Source organism: Sinohyriopsis cumingii, chromosome 15 (assembly GCF_028554795.1).
Source record: "Sinohyriopsis cumingii isolate HCF-2022 chromosome 15, ASM2855479v2, whole genome shotgun sequence".
Classification (NCBI taxonomy): Eukaryota; Metazoa; Mollusca; class Bivalvia; order Unionida; family Unionidae; genus Sinohyriopsis; species Sinohyriopsis cumingii.
In genome coordinates this window covers 82126340-82145539 of record NC_142975.1, presented here as the reverse complement: position 1 = coordinate 82145539, position 19200 = coordinate 82126340, and the positions used below count along the sequence as shown (strand labels likewise).

The following is a 19200-nucleotide window of genomic DNA, read 5'->3' as shown; positions in this document are numbered from 1 at the left end:
CAATATGTCATTGTATTATATACTTAATTGTCCAATATATCAGTGTGTGATATATTTAATTGCCCAATATATCAATTTATTATATGCTTAACTGTCCAACATATCAGTGTGTGGTATATTTAATTGTCCAACATGTCAGTTTGTTACTATTGAGTAGAATTAATGTTATTTAAAAACTGTTTTCTAAATTTCTCATAATTTAAAATGCAAGAAAAACGTAATTACCCAGTCATAATAATCAGTTACATGATATCAATATTGTATGATCCTGGAGAGAGATAAACAATTCCAAATAATGGGGTTTGATGCAGATAGTTAGCAAAGATAGTTTTGTTGTTCATTAGAGCATACAAGTTGCCAATATGAAACGTGAACTTTCTTTTAAACAGAAACATTGTATTTGCAAATCAACTCTGAACATTTGAAACAAAATGAGAAACACTAAATTTATTGGCTGACTCATCAAACTATTGTAAACTTGAATACATATCTGAATCACCGGACTATAGAAGTATGTAAATTCTTAAGTAAGAAAATAAAATTCACAAACACACACACACACACACTCACACACACGTACACACACACACACACACCATTTTTGGAGTCAGAGCCTAAAACAAGGGGCAAAAAAGCAATAATCCTGCACCTGAGTCACTGTTCAGTCCAAAAAAAATCACTTAAGCTAGCAAGGTGACCACTGATGTGACTTTTATTCCTGCTTAGAGCAGCAAAAAATTGACACCTCGTATATAATCCAATCAGAAAGCAGCTTTCAAAACATATAGGAATCACAAAGGGATTTAAAATTTCCAATATGGAGAAAAGAGAAAAGCCTGATCAACAGTGCATTAAACATTGTCAAAACTTAGACTTAATATACTAAAATGTTAAAGATGCATCGGATGTGAAATAAGCGATAGGACTGTATAATTTTCACTATATGGCTTTTGAGATTAGTCTAGTTTTTTAGTAAGCATTTTAATTGACACTCGATAACTTGGTTCCACTGCACCTGTATATCATCACTGTAAGTTAGCTATGATGTCATCACAGGGGCTTGTTACAAAGAAAATTAAGAGTATACATCAGTGGTAGGAGGGTTTGGCAGTCAGACCTGTAACAGTGTTGTTACAGATTCAGTCTCCCAGCTTTCTATCCATTGATATATATTCATAATTTTCTTTGCAATGAGCCCCTGTGGATGTCATAGCCTTGACATGGAAGAAGTACCATACGGATAATAGTACTACACTAAAATGTTGTATTTTTGAGGTCAGTAATTCAATGTTAAGTTTTACCTAAGACTTCTTTTTCTTTCTTTAATTGTAGACCTTTTGAGGTAGATGAATGAAACTTTGTACTGCTATAAGATTCATTTGATAGTACTTGGGGTATCTAGATGTCTGGTAGGCACAGCACTTGAATGGACATTGCTAATCAACAGAAAAAGGGGAACAGATGTGCCCTAGTCTGTAAATCTGTTGGACAAATTGAGGGCTACACTAAAATCTCGTAGTAAAAAATGACCAGCTTACAGTATAAACATTTGTTGTTACATAATCAGAGACATTGTAATAATTTGAATAGTACCATTATGATAATATTGTGGCCAGAATTCATTTAACATGAACATGAGAGAGCCTAGTATAAACTTTGGCCATTATCACATATCTTCCATTTCCCCCTGTCCCAATGCCTCTTGCATGCACTCAGAGAGTATTCTTCCCCATTTTCTCTTTTAAATATTTACACTCCTTATTTCAGATGCAGAGAAATACTCCAGACTTAAGCGCCTTGTAAAGTTTTTAAATGATTGTGTTTCGAAACAGGAAGCAAGTGGTAAACAGGAGCGCCATATTGAGATGGATGAACATGACGATGGATACCATGAATATCAAATGGTTAATCAACCAGTACAGAGCAAGGCGTCAATCAAACAAGGTTCCATCCCGCAGACTGAATCATCAAGCAAAGTCACAACTTCATTAAGCAAACCAGAGCCCAATAGGAGTAAGCAAAAAGATGCAGTGATGGAAATTTTCCAATTGGTCAATGAGAATGCTGGCAAACTAGAGAAGAGTGTGGTGGAATATGCAGCACTAGCAATGTGGGATTTTGCAGGGCAATATGTATTCTACACCACTCACCAGGCATTTTTAACGAGTAGTGCAGTATATCTCTTAGTCATTGACTTAAACCAGCAAGTCACAGATCTTGTAAAAGATGAGTGCTTTCTTGATGTAGAGGGGATAAAACCACGTAAAGTTCATGGTAAGTTAAAACTGTTTAACCGATAAAGGATATGGGAAGCAGGAGGCATAGACAGAGAAGGGAAGTATCTAACTTACAGAGTCAAAGGAAACAAGTTTTATTATAAGTCTGAATGTAATAAAGGCATTATTAACAATAATGAGCTGTTATGCCAGTTCGACATAAATTACGGTAGTCTTGAGAAATTAATAGGGGTTATGCTGTGGCATACTAAAGGAAAGGGTGTACATGATGAATATTAATTTAATTGATATGTATTTTAGTAAAAGTCACACAGGTCATGTTTGCATTAAACACTCAGACTGATTATTTCAGTAATGGGTGTCATTTTATAGAATTTTGATTCTACATACCTTTAAGTGGCAAGTATTCACTTTATTTGGATTCTTATACATCGACATTCCTTTGAAAGGTCATTGATTAGAGGCCACGAGAAATGCATACGGCAAAATCAATGTTAAAATACATATACATTTTTGGACGAAATGAACCTAAAGGTGTCATCCAGTACAATCTGGATTGAATGTCATGTGCTGTGATGTCACAATGAACACTATGCATATTGGGAAACAGATTCGTACTACCATATATTTTGAAGATTCCACTTGAAGTGCTCTTTTCTTGACCCAAGTTTAGTACATGGCCACCATTGTAAAAGACCATAGAGATTGATAATTTTCATCTGGAAGTTTCTTGATGACAGTTAAGGAGCAGATCATTAAAAAAGTCAGGATTGAATTGACTTTGTTTAAAGCAAAGTAGTGTTAGAATTTAAACAAACAATTTATATTTAATTGAAAATGAGTAAATGTGCATACATGACCCGTGTGACTTGTACTATAATTAGAAATGGATAAAATGCATGATACTTAAGACCAATGCTACTGATAAAAAAAAATTTGTTTCATGTACAATTGCCAACTGCATGATGATAAAGATACATAAACCAAGTTGGCAAGAAGTAAGATAAATTAAAAAATACATGTAGCAAGTGGAAGGGTAATGAATTTAATGGGGTAAGAGTGAACATAAAATACTATGGCTAGATTTAAAGAACCAAGAATTGAGTATTTTTAACACACATGATGTATGGTAAATCAAAATGAGTTCCAAATATGATATAAAGTACTGTAGCTAGAATTTAAGAACCAACATGGATTACTGTATTTTTAACACATGACATGTATTTTAAATCAAAATGAGTTCCAAATATGATATAAAGTACTGTAGCTAGAATTAAAGACCCAACATGGATTACTGTATTTTTAACACATGACATGTATGGTAAATCAAAATGAGTTCCAAATATGATATAAAGTACTGTAGCTAGAATTAAAGACCCAACATGGATTACTGTATTTTTAACACATGTATGGTAAATCAAAATGAGTTCCAAATATGATATAAAGTACTGTAGCTAGAATTTAAGAACCAGCATGGATTACTGTATTTTTAACATATGACATGTATTTTAAATCAAAATGAGTTCCAAATATGATATAAAGTACTGTAGCTAGAATTTAAGAACCAACATGGATTACTGTATTTTTAACACATGACATGTATTTTAAATCAAAATGAGTTCCAAATATGATATAAAGTACTGTAGCTAGAATTTAAGAACCAACATGGATTACTGTATTTTTAACACATGACATGTATGGTAAATCAAAATGAGTTCCAAATATGATATAAAGTACTGTAGCTAGAATTAAAGAACCAAACATGGATTACTGTATTTTTAACATATGACATGTATGGTAAAGCAAACAGAGTTCTAGGTAAGATAGCATAAATCAGACATTGAAATAAAGAAACAAAGCAAGTAATATAAAGCAACACTTGACCCGTTTATATTGTACCTTACCAGTATGTTATGTAATGTAAAAAAGTAACAGTTGATGGGATTGTAATTTATATTTGTAAAATTATTTGCAGTCTCTAATATTGTAAACAAGTAGCAGTTGATGGGACTGTACTACAATATTTAAAAAGTACAGTCTCTAATATTGTGAATATGTAGCAGTGAATGGGACTGTACTAGAGTGTATAAAAAGTACAGTCTCTAATATTGTAAATATGTAGCAGTGAATGGGATTGTACTACAGTGTATAAAAAGTACAGTCTCTAATATTGCAAATATGTAGCAGTTAACGGGACTTTACTATAGTGTATAAAAAGTACAGTCTCTAATATTGTAAATATGTACCAGTGAATGGGATTTTACTACAGTGTATACAAAGTACAGTCTCTAATATTGTAAATAAGTAGCAGTGAATGGGATTGTACTACAGTGTATACAAAGTACAGTCTCAAATATTGTAAATATGTAGCAGTGAATGGGATTGTACTTCAGTGTATAAAAAGTACAGTCTCTAATATTGTAAATAAGTAGCAGTGAATGGGACTGTACTACAGTGTATAAAAAGTACAGTCTCTAATATTGTAAATATGTAGCAGTGAATGGGATTTTACTACAGTGTATACAAAGTACAGTCTCTAATATTGTAAATAAGTAGCAGTGAATGGGATTGTACTACAGTGTATAAAAAGTACAGTCTCTAATATTGTAAATAAGTAGCAGTGAATGGGACTTTACTACAGTGTGTAAATAGTGCAGTCTCTAATATTGTGCGTGTTTGTTTGTTGCAGTTTTCTTTAAACTGAAAATGTGCAATGTATAAAATGCTTTGTATTTAAATGTAATTGTTGCTTTGAGCAATTTCATGTAACATTGTTGAATTTAATACTGTAATAATAATAACACGCAAATACAGTTTTATATAGGGACATAACAGAAACTGGCTTTTAACTAGTTAATGCAATCTCACTTAAATAAAAAAATATATAAAAATTGCTTATTGTTATTACACAAAGATACGTAATGTAGTGTCCTGCTTGGTTTTCAGACTTGGTTGAGATTTGGCTCAATTCCATACATTACTGTGCACAATCCACTGAAGCTGGCATCACCCCTGTGATACTGGTGGGAACACACGTGGATAAGATTCCAGAGGTATGTCTAGATGGGATACAATGGTCTCTTCTTAGTGTAGCCAATTTATTGACTGAGTATAAAAAAGTTCAGTCTTTTCTAGTGATTGAATTATGCATGCTTTTCTTTTAACTTAAGATGAAATTACTTAATCTGAGCATGATACAGTTGGAGTCATTTCATGAACTTGCTAGAGTTTTCTAAATGAGAAATCCACAAGAGTGCTAAAATGCAGAGGTCATAAGTGTAAGAAAAACTGGAATCTGTGGAGTGCTTAATAACAAATGAATGACAAATATTTAGAGTTCAAAATACCAATTTTTTATTGCTAAATTATATACAGTATCAAATCCTCAGGCACTTCCATAGATCACTAATATTCTCTATGCTTTCAAAATGGGATTTGAAAAGAAAACCTTTTGCCAGAAAATGATAGCTGATCATTTTATGCTGATTAAAAATAGGAAAGGATGATGCTTAAAAGTATATACTTTACCTTTTGCTGCAGGAAAATGCAATAGCCATAACAATACTGTTATCAGTAGTTTCTATTGATGTGCAACACTAGAAACTAGTCATTGAATTTTAAGGAAATTGGCTGAAATTCATGTTTGGGTTGCAGGAGGAATGCTTCTTTTTTTTCCCAATAATTCCACTCCCATGCATACAATGGGAAGGGAAGGTCAAGGGGCACTACCCTGAATTGTACTAAGACCATCTTGCAACTTTAGCATGGGACCTGTGCTATTTCTATACCCACTGGGGACTTGCACAAGGGTCATAACTTTGAAACTGTTTATTGCCGGCTCTGCAGTGTTAACTTCACATGATACAGGGAACTAATTCATGTGGTGAGCTGGATATGCCATTGCCCACTGGGATCCAATTGCTAGGTCATAAATTGGAGTCCACTGTGATACTTCTATAATACAACTTTGAATATGGCTTCTTCACATGAAAAGGTTAAGTCATTTACAAGTTAGTTTTACACATAGTTTGGAGGAATTCATTTACCCTTTCCTTTGAATCCTCATACTTTTGAAGCTGATATCCAAAATTTAAATAAAATTTTGTCACTTACTTGTCCTTGGAACTCTTTAGCATAAAAGAGTGAACCAAACTTAAGCTGATGTAAGCATTACCTTCCCTTCATATGTGTGTGGAAGTGATGCATGATCAACTTGCAGTAAAGATGGTCTCAGATGACAATTACATTCCTATAGGGTTATAAACGTTTATAGGTGCACGTTAGTTACTATGATTATAGAACTTTGTAGCTTCAAGTACACACTAAATTATCTTAGTGCATGATATTCTACAAGTTTCGTCAAGGATTGACAGCTTGTTTTTGTGTATTCATACAGTAAACAGACTGGTGCAGGGGAGGTAACCAAAAAGCAGCTGAATGGCATGTAGTTTGATGATCCTTTATAAAATGTGATCATTGCAGAATTGAGGGAGTTCACTGTGGCGTTAAGCCAGAAAACAGCATTAGAGAATCATGAAAGATTTACACATAAAGGTTCATTTTAGGGAATTAAAAGAAACTTTAATAAATAACTCTTATTACACATGTCCTACCTGCATGTCATTAAGCCAATAAAAACAATAAAAATTAAAAGAATTATGATGATCCAGTGCATTGTATTGGCATAATCCTAGTGATTATAGTGTACATTTTTTAAACCTATTTTCTTAGTAAGAATACTTTTAATATTTATCTTGCAAAAAATATTAATCAATAATTCTTTCAAGAAAAATATTGTTGTAAACAGAGACAGTAAATGGAGAAAAAACACTTGAAATATAAATGTAACATAACACATTTTTTTCAGTAATCCATTTTCTACGTGATATTGGCCGTACGTATACACACACATATACGAGGCATGAGTAAAACAAAATCAAGAAATGTATTTTTTATTTTAATTTCTTGATCCTTATGGATGTGACATTTATTTTTTCTTCCTTCTTAAATGTGCCTTTGTTTTTTTCTTTTTCTTCCCCATATAATGTGTAAGTAAGGTTTCATTGTTACCAGAATCTATGTCACAATCTCTATTCATTGTTAAGAAGGATTTATCATAATCTGACTGCTTCAAATGAAACTGACAATATGCCATAAACTCCTCGACGATACTCTCCAGTTGGCCTAAATTTGGTCAGTTGTTCCATAATTTTTGCGAGGCCTCGAGTGGCCGAGTGGTCTGAAGTGCTCTCTGTTACAGATCACTGCCATCTCACCTCTGTCTGCATGGGTTTGAGTATCAGATTCGGCCAATGTGGGTATGTGAGAAAGCCTGCCAGTAGCTTCTCGTGGGTCGGTGGTTCTTTCTGGAGGTTTTCCCAGGTTCTTCCTCCGCCATTAATACTGGCTGCCATGTATAGCCTATCGTGTGCTGAAAAATGGCGTTAAACCCTACAACAACAACAACAACAACAACAACAGCCATGTTTTTTGCACCTTTATTCATTTAGAAGGGAAGCTTAAGAAAGGAATAAAAAAAATTTTTTATTGCTCATAGCTTTTAGTGCATGAAGCAAAAACAGTGCAAGAGCTGTTATTTTATTCAAAATAGTCATTTTATCTATGCATGTCTGTTATAAGTTATGATAACACAGATAAAAATAAACTGCAGGCAGTTAGTAATTTTGGTCTGCATGTCACCTTGCATTTAATTCAGGTGCTGATTATGAAATACAGTGTGAATGCATTAATTTCAGGCCCTGAATATCTGGATTTCATTGGTAATGCATCAACTTCAGGCTCTAAAACTATTTGGAATGTTGTGGGAATGCATTAAATTTAGGATCTAAAACTATTTGGAATGTTGTGGGAATGCATTAAATTTAGGATCTAAGACTATTTGGAATGTTGTAGGAATGCATTAACTTCAGGCTCTAAAACTATTTGGAATGTTGTGGGAATGCATTAAATTTAGGATCTAAGACTATTTGGAATGTTGTGGGAATGCATTAACTTTAGGATCTAAAACTATTTGTGATGTTGTGGGAATACATTAACTTTAGGATCTAAGACTATTTGTGATGTTGTGGGAATGCATTAACTTTAAGATCTAAGACTATCTTTATTTCCAGCTGCACAAGCAGAGCTAGCTGATTCTTTTACCATGCATCTAAAAAACAATATACATTTCAAATGAAAAGTTATATTTATTTTGGGTTGCATTAGAACACAGTATTGTCAGCTTTATTACCACTGTCACAAAATTCCATGTGATCCTGACGTGGGTTATTTCATCATTTTTTTTCAGAAATCTCGACAGAAAGTCATTGATGAGTACTACAATAAAATTTGTCAAATATTGAAAGACAAGCCTTCAAAGGTACACCTGATGGGTTATATTGCCATTGACAACACAAAGTTGGACCCCAAGCTGGAGGAGTTGAAAAGAAATATTTTTGAACTGGCATCACAGCAGCCCCAGTGGGGGGAAGAAAAACCAACTCGATGGCTCCCATTAGAACAAGCGCTCATGAAACTAAAAAATTCTGGTGTTATGGTATGGATAGGAGGAAATGTTTTGTGTAGATTATTCAGATTCATTCATGACTTTAAAAGCTCACTTCTCAGGCATAGTCCTGTATATATCATTCATCTGTTGTTCATTCATAAGTCCAGATTTTCTATTTTTGACTTCTTTCTAGAAACTATTGGGTTTATTTAGATCACTTGGCAAGATTGCTTCATAAGACATCTCTATCTGAATTGAGTTCAGGGTGGCTCCTGTAACATTGGTGTGATTTCCATAGGAACAATATGCAAAACCTGTTATCAGTTTCTTCTGAAAAGCATAGTCCATTTTGATTAGACTCGGTATGACTGTTTTTCTATCGATTACATTAACTCATCACATTAACGTTAGGAACATAAACTCCTATACCTCAAATTGCCATATTTTTAGAGACTTTTTAAATTGGCTTATATCATTAAGATAAATATCGAGTTTTGTTTCGTGCGCAATGTATGCATAATAATGAGTCGATCTTGCATAAGATTATCTGAGCTTGTTGCCATTTGTAATAATGGTTGGGGGTGTACACATTGTTGCCATTTGTAATAATGGTTGGGATGTACACATTGTTGCCATTTGTAATAATGGTTGGGATGTACACATTGTTGCCATTTGTAATAATGGTTGGGATTTACATATTCTTGCCATTTGTTATAATGGTTGGGATGTACATTTTTATTTGTTGCCATTTGTAATAACGGTAGGGATGAACACATTTTTTTGTTGCCATTTGTAATAATGGTTGGGATGTACAGATTTTTGTTGTTGCCATTTGTAATAATGGTTGGGATGTACACATTTTTTTGTTGCCATTTGTAATAATGGTTGGGATGTACACATTTTGTTGCCTATTGTAATAATGGTTAGGATGTACAGTAGTCCCCCTCTTGAACGGCCCCCCTGACCAGCGGCCACCCGCTCCGTACGGCCAGAATCTGTTGGCACCGAAGAGTTTGTGTTCAAAAGTACCCCTCACGAAAGGCCACCTGGCTAACGTGACCAGCAGCCAGCATGTTAGTGCAAAATTATAAAATTTGCCCCTCACAAGTGGCCGCATTTTATTTGAATATGTATCCAGAACCAGTATTTTATTCATAATGTGTGTTAAGTAATCCATTTTCTGTTTCCCCGATGTCAGGTTTTCGTTACTGAAAGAAGTGTTGAGTAAAGTACATTTACCACTAAGTTTAATATTATATCATTTACGCCTCACGAGAAGCCAAATTTATTCTATAAAAACCGAGAAAGACTCAAATTTTAATCCATACAAAAGGGTACGTACATGTAATCCAATTAGCCTTACTGCTGTGTTATCATAAGATGTCCGGTTTCGTCACTCTGATAATTGTTAAAATTACAATTATTGAACAGTAGTAATAGCTGAGAAGTGGCAGTATCGATGTACAATACCCAAGTCAGCAGGAAAATGGTTTGGTAGCCTTTATGGCTTCCCTCAGTAAGATGTTGAGCTTGTTCACTTTGATAATCAGTGGCTGTTACTACTGACAATAATTGTCAAAATTACGAATCCTAGCGGCCACGAGGTCAAATCTGCGTGATGTTAATGGTACATATCGAAGCCATTTTGGCTTCTCTCACTTAGTTTCAAGAAATGTGTAAAAACAATGGGGTACCAGACTGCGACTAATGAATCACATGACAAGATCACTTCCTTTAAAAACACATGGCAATTTGTTTAGATGCATACAGAATTGTTTTATCAGTATTGTAGTTGGCAACATGAATAAATTACTGCAGAAAGATCAACATGTCATCGAGGAAAATAAAAATTCTCAATTTAGAGGAGAACATGAAAGTAATTCAACTGACGGGGGGAGGGGGTCGTCGAGGATTCTTGCAGAAAACTAACGTCGGGAATACTCAGATAAACCATATCGTGAAAGATAATGAAACAATTCTGCAGAAGTGGAAAGGTGAAATGGACGGAGAAAGGAAGATTGTTTGAGCCAGGAGACGTTTGTATCCTGATTTGAATGACAAGAAAAAGCAAAAAATTTGTCAGTTGAATTGGGATATGATGACTTTACTGCAAGTAATGGATGGTTGCACAGATTTCAAGTGCGACACAATATCAAGTGTTCTGTCCTTAGTGGCAAATCAGCTGATGTTAATAATGAAGTTGTCGAAGATTGGAACAAAAGACTAAACGATATATGAAGGGGATATGACAGCAAGGATATTTTTAACGTGACGAGACTGGTTTGTTTTTTAGACTGTTACCAACAAAGTGACAGATGATGTGAACTGTAACATATTTATAAAGACAGTTTTAAAACTATATCAATGGTTATTCATAGCATTCTTTTGAAAATGATGACAAAGTTTGTTTTACATTTATTTCACATCATGCATGTGATTTTTTAATAAAAATATTAAATATTTAAAATTAAATGTACTTGTGACTTTTTCATATGTATTTACTATGCACATTTGTCATCCCCCTCTAGAGAGGCCACCCGCATTATAAGGCCAATTCCCTGCTGCATTAGGGGTGGCCTTATAAGAGGGGGACTACTGTACACATTTTTATTTGAGTCTACATTTCTAAGATGGTTTATTTTTAGACTTCGCACTTTATTTATCAAGATACTAACTCAAATAAATTTGTAATTTATTGTAAGAATATAAATTTGTCATTTATTACAAATTAATACAATTAATCGCATTGTACAGTGAACAGATAAACCAAGGACACAGTGTATAGTTGAATCCTAGAATCATACATCATTCACAGTGCATGAAATAATTTATTTATTAGCTCTTTTGGTCATATAATAGATCCCAAGGGATGGTCTGTATTGTTACAAACATCATCTGCCCTTAGCATGTGTGATACCTCTTTTGAACTATATGAAGAATGCTACAAAACATACATACATTCATCACATTCATCTAGTTGTTCCTAAATATAATTGTTGATACTCATCCATGGACGTTTGTATCAAAATTAGGAATTTCATAGAAAGATTTCTTATGTTGTTTAGTTGGCACTAAATTAAAATAGTGCCAGTCTGAAATTCACAATGGCTGCCACAGCAGCCATTTTTAAAACCTTACTGTTGTTGCTTCTCCTGAATAGAAAGTCATATCAGCATGGAATTTCCACTTCTTTATATGGCATTATGTTGGATTTCAATCTAAATTGTGCTGAAGTAACATTAAATATGGTCAATAGAGTGACTGTCTTCATAATCCTGTTACCACAACTCCTCCAATTATATTGAAAGTCATATCAATAATGAGTTTTCATCAGAAGATCTCCATGATTTCTAATTGGTCCCAAAAAATGGTGCTGATCAGACATCCAATATGGCTTTCATGGCAGTCATCTTGAAAATCTTGGTATTGCTACTCCTAAACAAAAAACCAAATTGACTTTGGGTTTTCTTAGGAAGACTAATTATGAGATCTAGTTGGTTCCAAAAAATGGTACTGATAAGACCTCAAATATGGCAAACAGGGCAGCCATCTTGACAATATTCTTGTCACTGCACCTCCAAAATTTTAATTCCTATTTGCATGGGGTTTTCATCAGAAGACATCTATGGTGTCTAGTTGATGCTGAATGAAAAGATGCAGATATGACATCCGATATTTCCACCTTGGTGCCCATCATTAAAATCTTGTTATAGCTGATCCTCCCGAACTGATGGGCAGACTGAATAGGTTTTCACACACAGGCTTCTTATAATATCTAGCTGGTCCTAAATGAAAACTCTACACTGTGGACTTCCGATATGGCTGCCACAGGAAACATACTGAAAATCGTGTTTGTCGCTAATTTTGCTGAATAGATAGTCATCAAGAAAGGCAAGTAGGTCACTATAGGCATGTGGGGCCAGTTAATTTTCCAAATTAAGTCATTATTAAATCTGATTGGGATTGCCAGTTGATTTTCTGCAGGGCCATTTGATTTTCATTTGTACTGGCTGGTGGAAAAATCTATGTTAAGTCAATCTCTGCGATGTCTGTTACCTTTTGAATGTAACATTTATATTTGTTTCCAACAGGTAGCATCACTCAGTCTTATAGAAGAGATAAATAGCCTGGGATCTGTTAGAATTGAGAGCAGTGATGAACTGAATCTATTCCTAAAATTCCAGCATGAGATGGGCACAATCCTCTACTTCAGGTAAGTTGAGGGCTACAAGTTTATTTCCCCATGGGGGGGATATATATTTATCCATTTATCCACCCACTGGTTTGTGAAGGGTACATGAATTATTACCCTATATTATGTAGAGCAATTTTAAACATAAGATATGGCCTTTAACTTCAGTAGAACCATGTTCATCTGTATGATAATAATAATAATAATAATGATAATAATGCTTTATTTATAGAGGGTGACTCATTAGTCAATGACTATTCTCTCTTGAGGCCCTCCCTTGATATGTTATAGTTCAGAAGCAATTTATGTTCCCAGAGGTGCCGATTTTTGAAATCCAATTTTTTTTCCAGTCTAATTTAGCCTAAACGTTGTTTATTGTTCTCATAGTTGTGATAATGGCATTACCAATCTTCTCTGGGACCTCCTGATAGCAATAATTAGCAGGGAGTGTGTGGATTGTATTTAGACATCTGTTCTGCCCTTTCAAATATTCATATTCCTTGAAAATTGGTAGGCATTCAAATAAGAAAACATGACCTGAGACATAGTCCCACCACGATCCCAAAGCCAAAGCACGTGGACCAGTATTTACTATGAATGCTTTCCGATATCTTGATACTTTTAACCAGGAAAATCTGGGCCTTGTCTTATATGCTGAGTTGACTTATATATGGATTATGTCATTCAAATCGCTTTATCATATGTCATGTAATTTTAAGTATGTAAAAAAATCTCCAAAAGTGTGAAAAGTAATTTGCAAAATATAATGACTTTTTTCAAGAGATCATGTGCCAAAAAAATTTAAGACCTGACATTGAGAAGCTTTTTAAACATTTACATGATCTCCAGTATTAAATTCGTGTATGTCAGATGTAATTGCACTAAATCACTAATGCTATACATTGTTTAGATTCGATTACTATTAGGTGCATTATAATAGACAAGTTAGAGTATGCATAACCATGACAAAAACATATTCCATCAATTTTTTCTTGCATCTTGCGATCAAAATAAGTATACCCTGATGAGAGAGAGAGAGAGAGAGAGGTTTCATGGCGATTGTGATCTGTATTTTTAGTTTCCCGACAATTGTGATCTTATTCATGTACAAGGAATACCATATGCCATTATCAATTAATACCAATGAGCAAACAGTTCATTCTAGCTTAAGTTACAGTATCCATTGTTCCAAGAACAACATGACTTGGCAGTCTTATTTACATGCTAATAATCATACTATAGCTGTGGTCAGGTCGTCAAAGCTGTGGTCAAGCTGGCACCTGTTTGAGAGCAAGATTTGGTAGAATGGATCAAATTAGGTTATCAAGAGAGAAATGAGGCTGTCCTTAGGGTATTGTGAATATGGTACCATGTAATGAAAGGAACTGCCAGGTGCTTATTCTTGCAAGTTTCTCAACCAGTGATGCCTTTTGTACTAGCCTACAGAACTGTTTCCAATTTTAGTAACACCTAGCATGAACAAAGATCAAAACCAAATGCTGCCAAACTACAGGAAGTATATGTTCAATTACTGATGAAGGATAATCTTATTTGTTGGGAATGGAGAGGTCATTTTACCTGGAAAGAAAATTACACAGCATGTTAAATGTTCAGTCTAGGGATTTAGCCCCAGTGGAGTCTATATGGATATAAATTCATGTCTTGTGAATCTTAAACTTTGAAACTGAAAAAGTATGGTATGTATGGGCTGTAAAGTACAAAATAGCATGAAGGGCTGACATTTTTGTCCCTCTCTCTCTCTCTCTCTCTCTCTCTTATTAGGGTATATTCTAGTTTGATCACAAGGTTAAAGAAGAGAAATGCAATTTAATACATATATCTCCCTCTCTCTGTCTACTAAATCAAAATGTGGAAAAATCATTTTAGCATACAGTGGTACCATTAATATTCATGAAACTGGAAGTTACTATAGTTTCATTCCACACAGCATCACAAATATTATCATATCTCTAACAGAGTCAATTTTTATGTCAGCATCATTAAAACTAGCTAAAGTGCCTAATTCATTTAACATACTTCATGTAAAATGAATTAGGTACTTTTAGTTACATTTAATAATGTTTTGCTGAAAATGTACTGAATTAAAGGAAGGATAAAATTAGCCATGGTGTGATTAAGGAAGTGAAAAAGACTAAGTGGTGGCACTGATCAAGCCTGTCTTTTATGCAGCATCAACTTGCATATGGACGAAGGATGGAAAATTTACAAAATTTGCAAATTCATCTTATACTCCACACAGGCTTAATACGGCAGCAAGTACGATAACTCTTAGCCTTATCTGTATATTTGAAACAAATCAAGGGAGTATTACAGGGCAGTCATTGTGGGTTCATTGTTTTGCACTTGTGTATTGTGGGTGTGACCCATATGTTGAAATGATTAGGGCAAATATTGATATCCATGCAATAAAGTAAATACATTGACATACATTAAAGCTCAGACACAGTACTTAGTAGCCAAACCCAATACAGTTTAGGGGGCCCTGAGTGGCCGAGTTGTCTAAAGCGCTTACCGTTACAGATCACTGCCATCTCACCTCTGTCTGCATGAGTTCGAGTCTCAGGCTTGGCTAATTTTGGTACATGAGAAAGCCTGCCAGTAGCTTCTCATGGGTCAGTGGTTCTTCCCGGGTTTTCCAGGGTTCTTCCTCCATCAATTATACTGGCCACCATATATAGCCTATCTTGTGTTGACAAATGGCGTTAAACCCTACAACAACAGCAACCAATACTATTTATAGACTGCAATGGTCCATGACAGTCCATGCATATCTGCAGTGGATTTGGTTGGTTAAACGCATGACAACAATGGATCAACATGGGTACTAACACATGTGTTAATCGTGTTAACTTTACATGTATCTTTCAAATGCTGAACTTAAAATTGTTTCAAAGAAATGCTATTGTATACTTCTCATATCATTTTATTTTCTTATTCAGTACACAAGATATGAGTCAAATGACATAATGATATTAATTACTGGAAAATGTGCACTTTATATAGTCAGATATCAATGTTAATGAAAATTACCAGAAATTTTATATTCCATATATCTGAGTCAAACATCATTATTGGTATAAATTACTGGAAATGTTTGTGCTGTTTCTAAATGCAACTGTTGGTTACTTGTAAACAGAATACTAATGTTATTCATTAATGTGAGTGCACTGAAAAGCCACCAACTGTTTTGTGGTACTTTGACAGCAAAATTGAAAATATTTTTTCAAATATATTTTATCAAATCAGTGTTTCAGCCACGGCTGATATTTAGTTAAAGAAAATTATGAAAAACTCAGAAGTTTGAAGAAAGGAAAGCAAAACAAAACTGAGAAGAAACACTGCATGTTAGAAACATTTTTATGTATGATGTATAGTGATATGGAACCTCAGTGTTTTTACAGTGGATCTAACATGATTATCTTTTTTGCAAATCATAAATAATTCTGTCTTGATATCTGTTTAATTTTACTCCAGATGATCTTAATTTCTACTCCAGATAATCAGATAATCTTAATTTATACTCCAGATAATCTTAATTTATACTCCAGATAATCTTAAATTCTGCTACAGATAATCTTAATTTATACTCCAGATAATCTTAAATTCTACAACAGATAATTTTAAATTCTGCTCAAGATGTAATACTCAAAAGTTGTCAGTTAGTAGTTTATTTGATTCTAACTTGTTCAAAACAATCAAATAAATCAATTAAGTTAGGTAATTGTAAATAAGAAACTTCACTCATTAACCACAAAATATAATTTCAGAATAAATATAAATTCCAGATCTAAATTTGTTTATAATTTTCCAGATAGAAAATGTTTAAAAAAAATAAATTAACAACTTGAAAAGAATTTCCAGGACTTTGAAAGAATTTCCAAGATATGGAAATATTTTCAAATTTATCTGGACTACAAGTAGAAAAATTTCATTTTATGGCAAAACAAACACCAACATTATGCCATTTCTAGACCTCTTATAATGGGCATAACATTAAAATATGAAGGTTAATACAATTAGTACATGACCTGATCACTACATAGTGACTGCCCAATTAATGGAATTGGATAGCAGAACAATATCTCATGGGTACAGTCTGCCTCCTCACAACACTTATGGCAGACTCTATTGGTACTCACAATATGTAGGTTACCATCACTCCACTTGTAACAATTTTCTATTAATTGGCAATTAAGATTGTGCATAGTTTTAAATGTATTATTAATGATATTTTGAGAACCACTCTCACAAATGCATTCCAAGTACAAACAGGTTAGTGACTTCATATCAAAATTTTGAAGAACTGTAATCAGCAAGGGTGCAAGTCTTTGGAAATGTTTGTTTTCACACAGAAATTGGGTGGGTTGGGCTGTTGTGATTGATCAAAGAAATTGTACATTTCTGTTACAACTGCATGCAAACCTTTGCCTAACTGTAGTTTCAAAAAAGTCAGTTTCAGTCTAATCTTTTAGATTTACTTAATCCTGAGAGAGTTGAAAATTAGATGATAAAAACAGAGTTGTCAGTACTATTTGACTTAAAATACTACAGTAATGGAAATAATGTGTTCATTCTCATAATTTTCAGTGTTGAAGGATTAAGGGAGAAGATTGTGCTAAGTCCACAATGGCTGATTGATGCACTGAAGTCCCTCATCACAGCTGAGATGTTCATCGGAAGTAACCATGCAATCACTAGCAAGTGGGATGAATTCAAAAAAAAGGGAAAACTTACTAAGGAACTGATAGGTTTGTACTATAATATCTTTTCCTCTATTTATTTTATATATACCTTTATAAGGTTCTTGGTTGTGTATTTATTTAGTTTTTCCCCATGTGCAGTTCACATATTGCATATTTAAGAAAATATACACGCCACAAAGAATATTTAATCCTTCTATGCTGTAATGTCCATCATGGATTTAGCAGTTTGGTCATCAGGGCTGTCCACACATTGGATAGATACATCATGGCTGTCCACACATTGGATAGATACATCATGGCTGTCCACACATTGGATAGATACAACATCATGGCTGTCCACACATTGGATAGATCCATCATGGATTCCACACATTGGAAATATACATCATGGTTGTCCACACATTGTATAGATATGTCATGGCTGTATACACATTGGATAGATATGTCATGGCTGTCCACACATTGGATAGATACGTCATGGCTGTCCACACTTTGGATAGGTACATCATGGCTGTCCACACTTTGGATAGATACATCATGGCTGTCCACACTTTGGATAGATGCATCATCATGGCTGTCCACACATTGGATAGGTACATCATGGCTGTCCACATTGGATAGATACATCATGGCTGTCCACACATTGGATAGATCCATCATCATGGCTGTCCACACATTGGATATATACATTTCTTTTCCCTCTTCCATTTAGTCACAGCAATATAGTTATGTTATAATAGTCATCCATTGTATCGTGGAATTTAACTGTTAGCTGCATCAGACAGTGCCTACTTCAGTTTGTGTTACGCTGTACACTTCTCTTTTTTATACTAAATATTATTGTAGCCAGGATTCTTAAAATAATATTTAAGTGGTTTCTCAAATCTATAAAGTGTGTGTAATGATTGTAAATACCATTGTAATGTGGAAATCTCACAGAGACAGAGAGAGAGAGAGATAGATAGATAGATGGGCGGGGGAGAAAGAGAGAGTAAGAGTGGGAGACAGAGAGGGGGTGGAGTGAGAAACGGAGAAAGAGGTTGTTTCATTTTAAAATACATGATATGAGAAGAAAGATGTCACAGTTTCAAACATGATTACATTGGACTATTCAGTTAATAAAATAAAGGATATGAGAAACATGGTGATGCTCTTTTTATATTGCTAGTTGCTTTAAGTTCTTTAGCTTAACATGTTTCTGTACAATGAAATACATGTATATGCAATAAATGTTCGCTACTCTATATAGTACTTCCATATTACATACACATGTATGTGTGAAATAATGTATGTGTGAACTACGCATGTATAATGCATGAAATATACATGCATGTGTGAAATATGCATGCATGAATGAAATATACATGGATGTGTGAAATATTCATGTATAGCAAAGATATACATATGTCAGAAATATATATGTATGGGAGAAAAATAAATATATATGAAATTTTCCAAAGAACTGATGAGCTTGAGAAGAGTACTAGATTTTTTATTTAGACTTAAAATGAACCTGTTGTTCATAAAAAGTCTGTACTA

At 34.0% G+C, this 19200-nt stretch overlaps 1 protein-coding gene across 1 annotated transcript in view; it reads left to right on the top strand.

Annotated features, from left to right (window-relative positions):
- The window catches only part of LOC149782188 (uncharacterized), a 64596-nt gene that overhangs the window by 16320 nt on the left and 29076 nt on the right, over positions 1 to 19200 (top strand). The window contains exons 6-10 of the mRNA XM_089933600.1: positions 1768 to 2274; positions 5184 to 5290; positions 8545 to 8793; positions 12837 to 12958; positions 17546 to 17706. Coding sequence (XP_089789726.1) covers positions 1768 to 2274; positions 5184 to 5290; positions 8545 to 8793; positions 12837 to 12958; positions 17546 to 17706 — 1146 coding nt within the window. The remainder of the gene's footprint in view (positions 1 to 1767; positions 2275 to 5183; positions 5291 to 8544; positions 8794 to 12836; positions 12959 to 17545; positions 17707 to 19200) is intronic.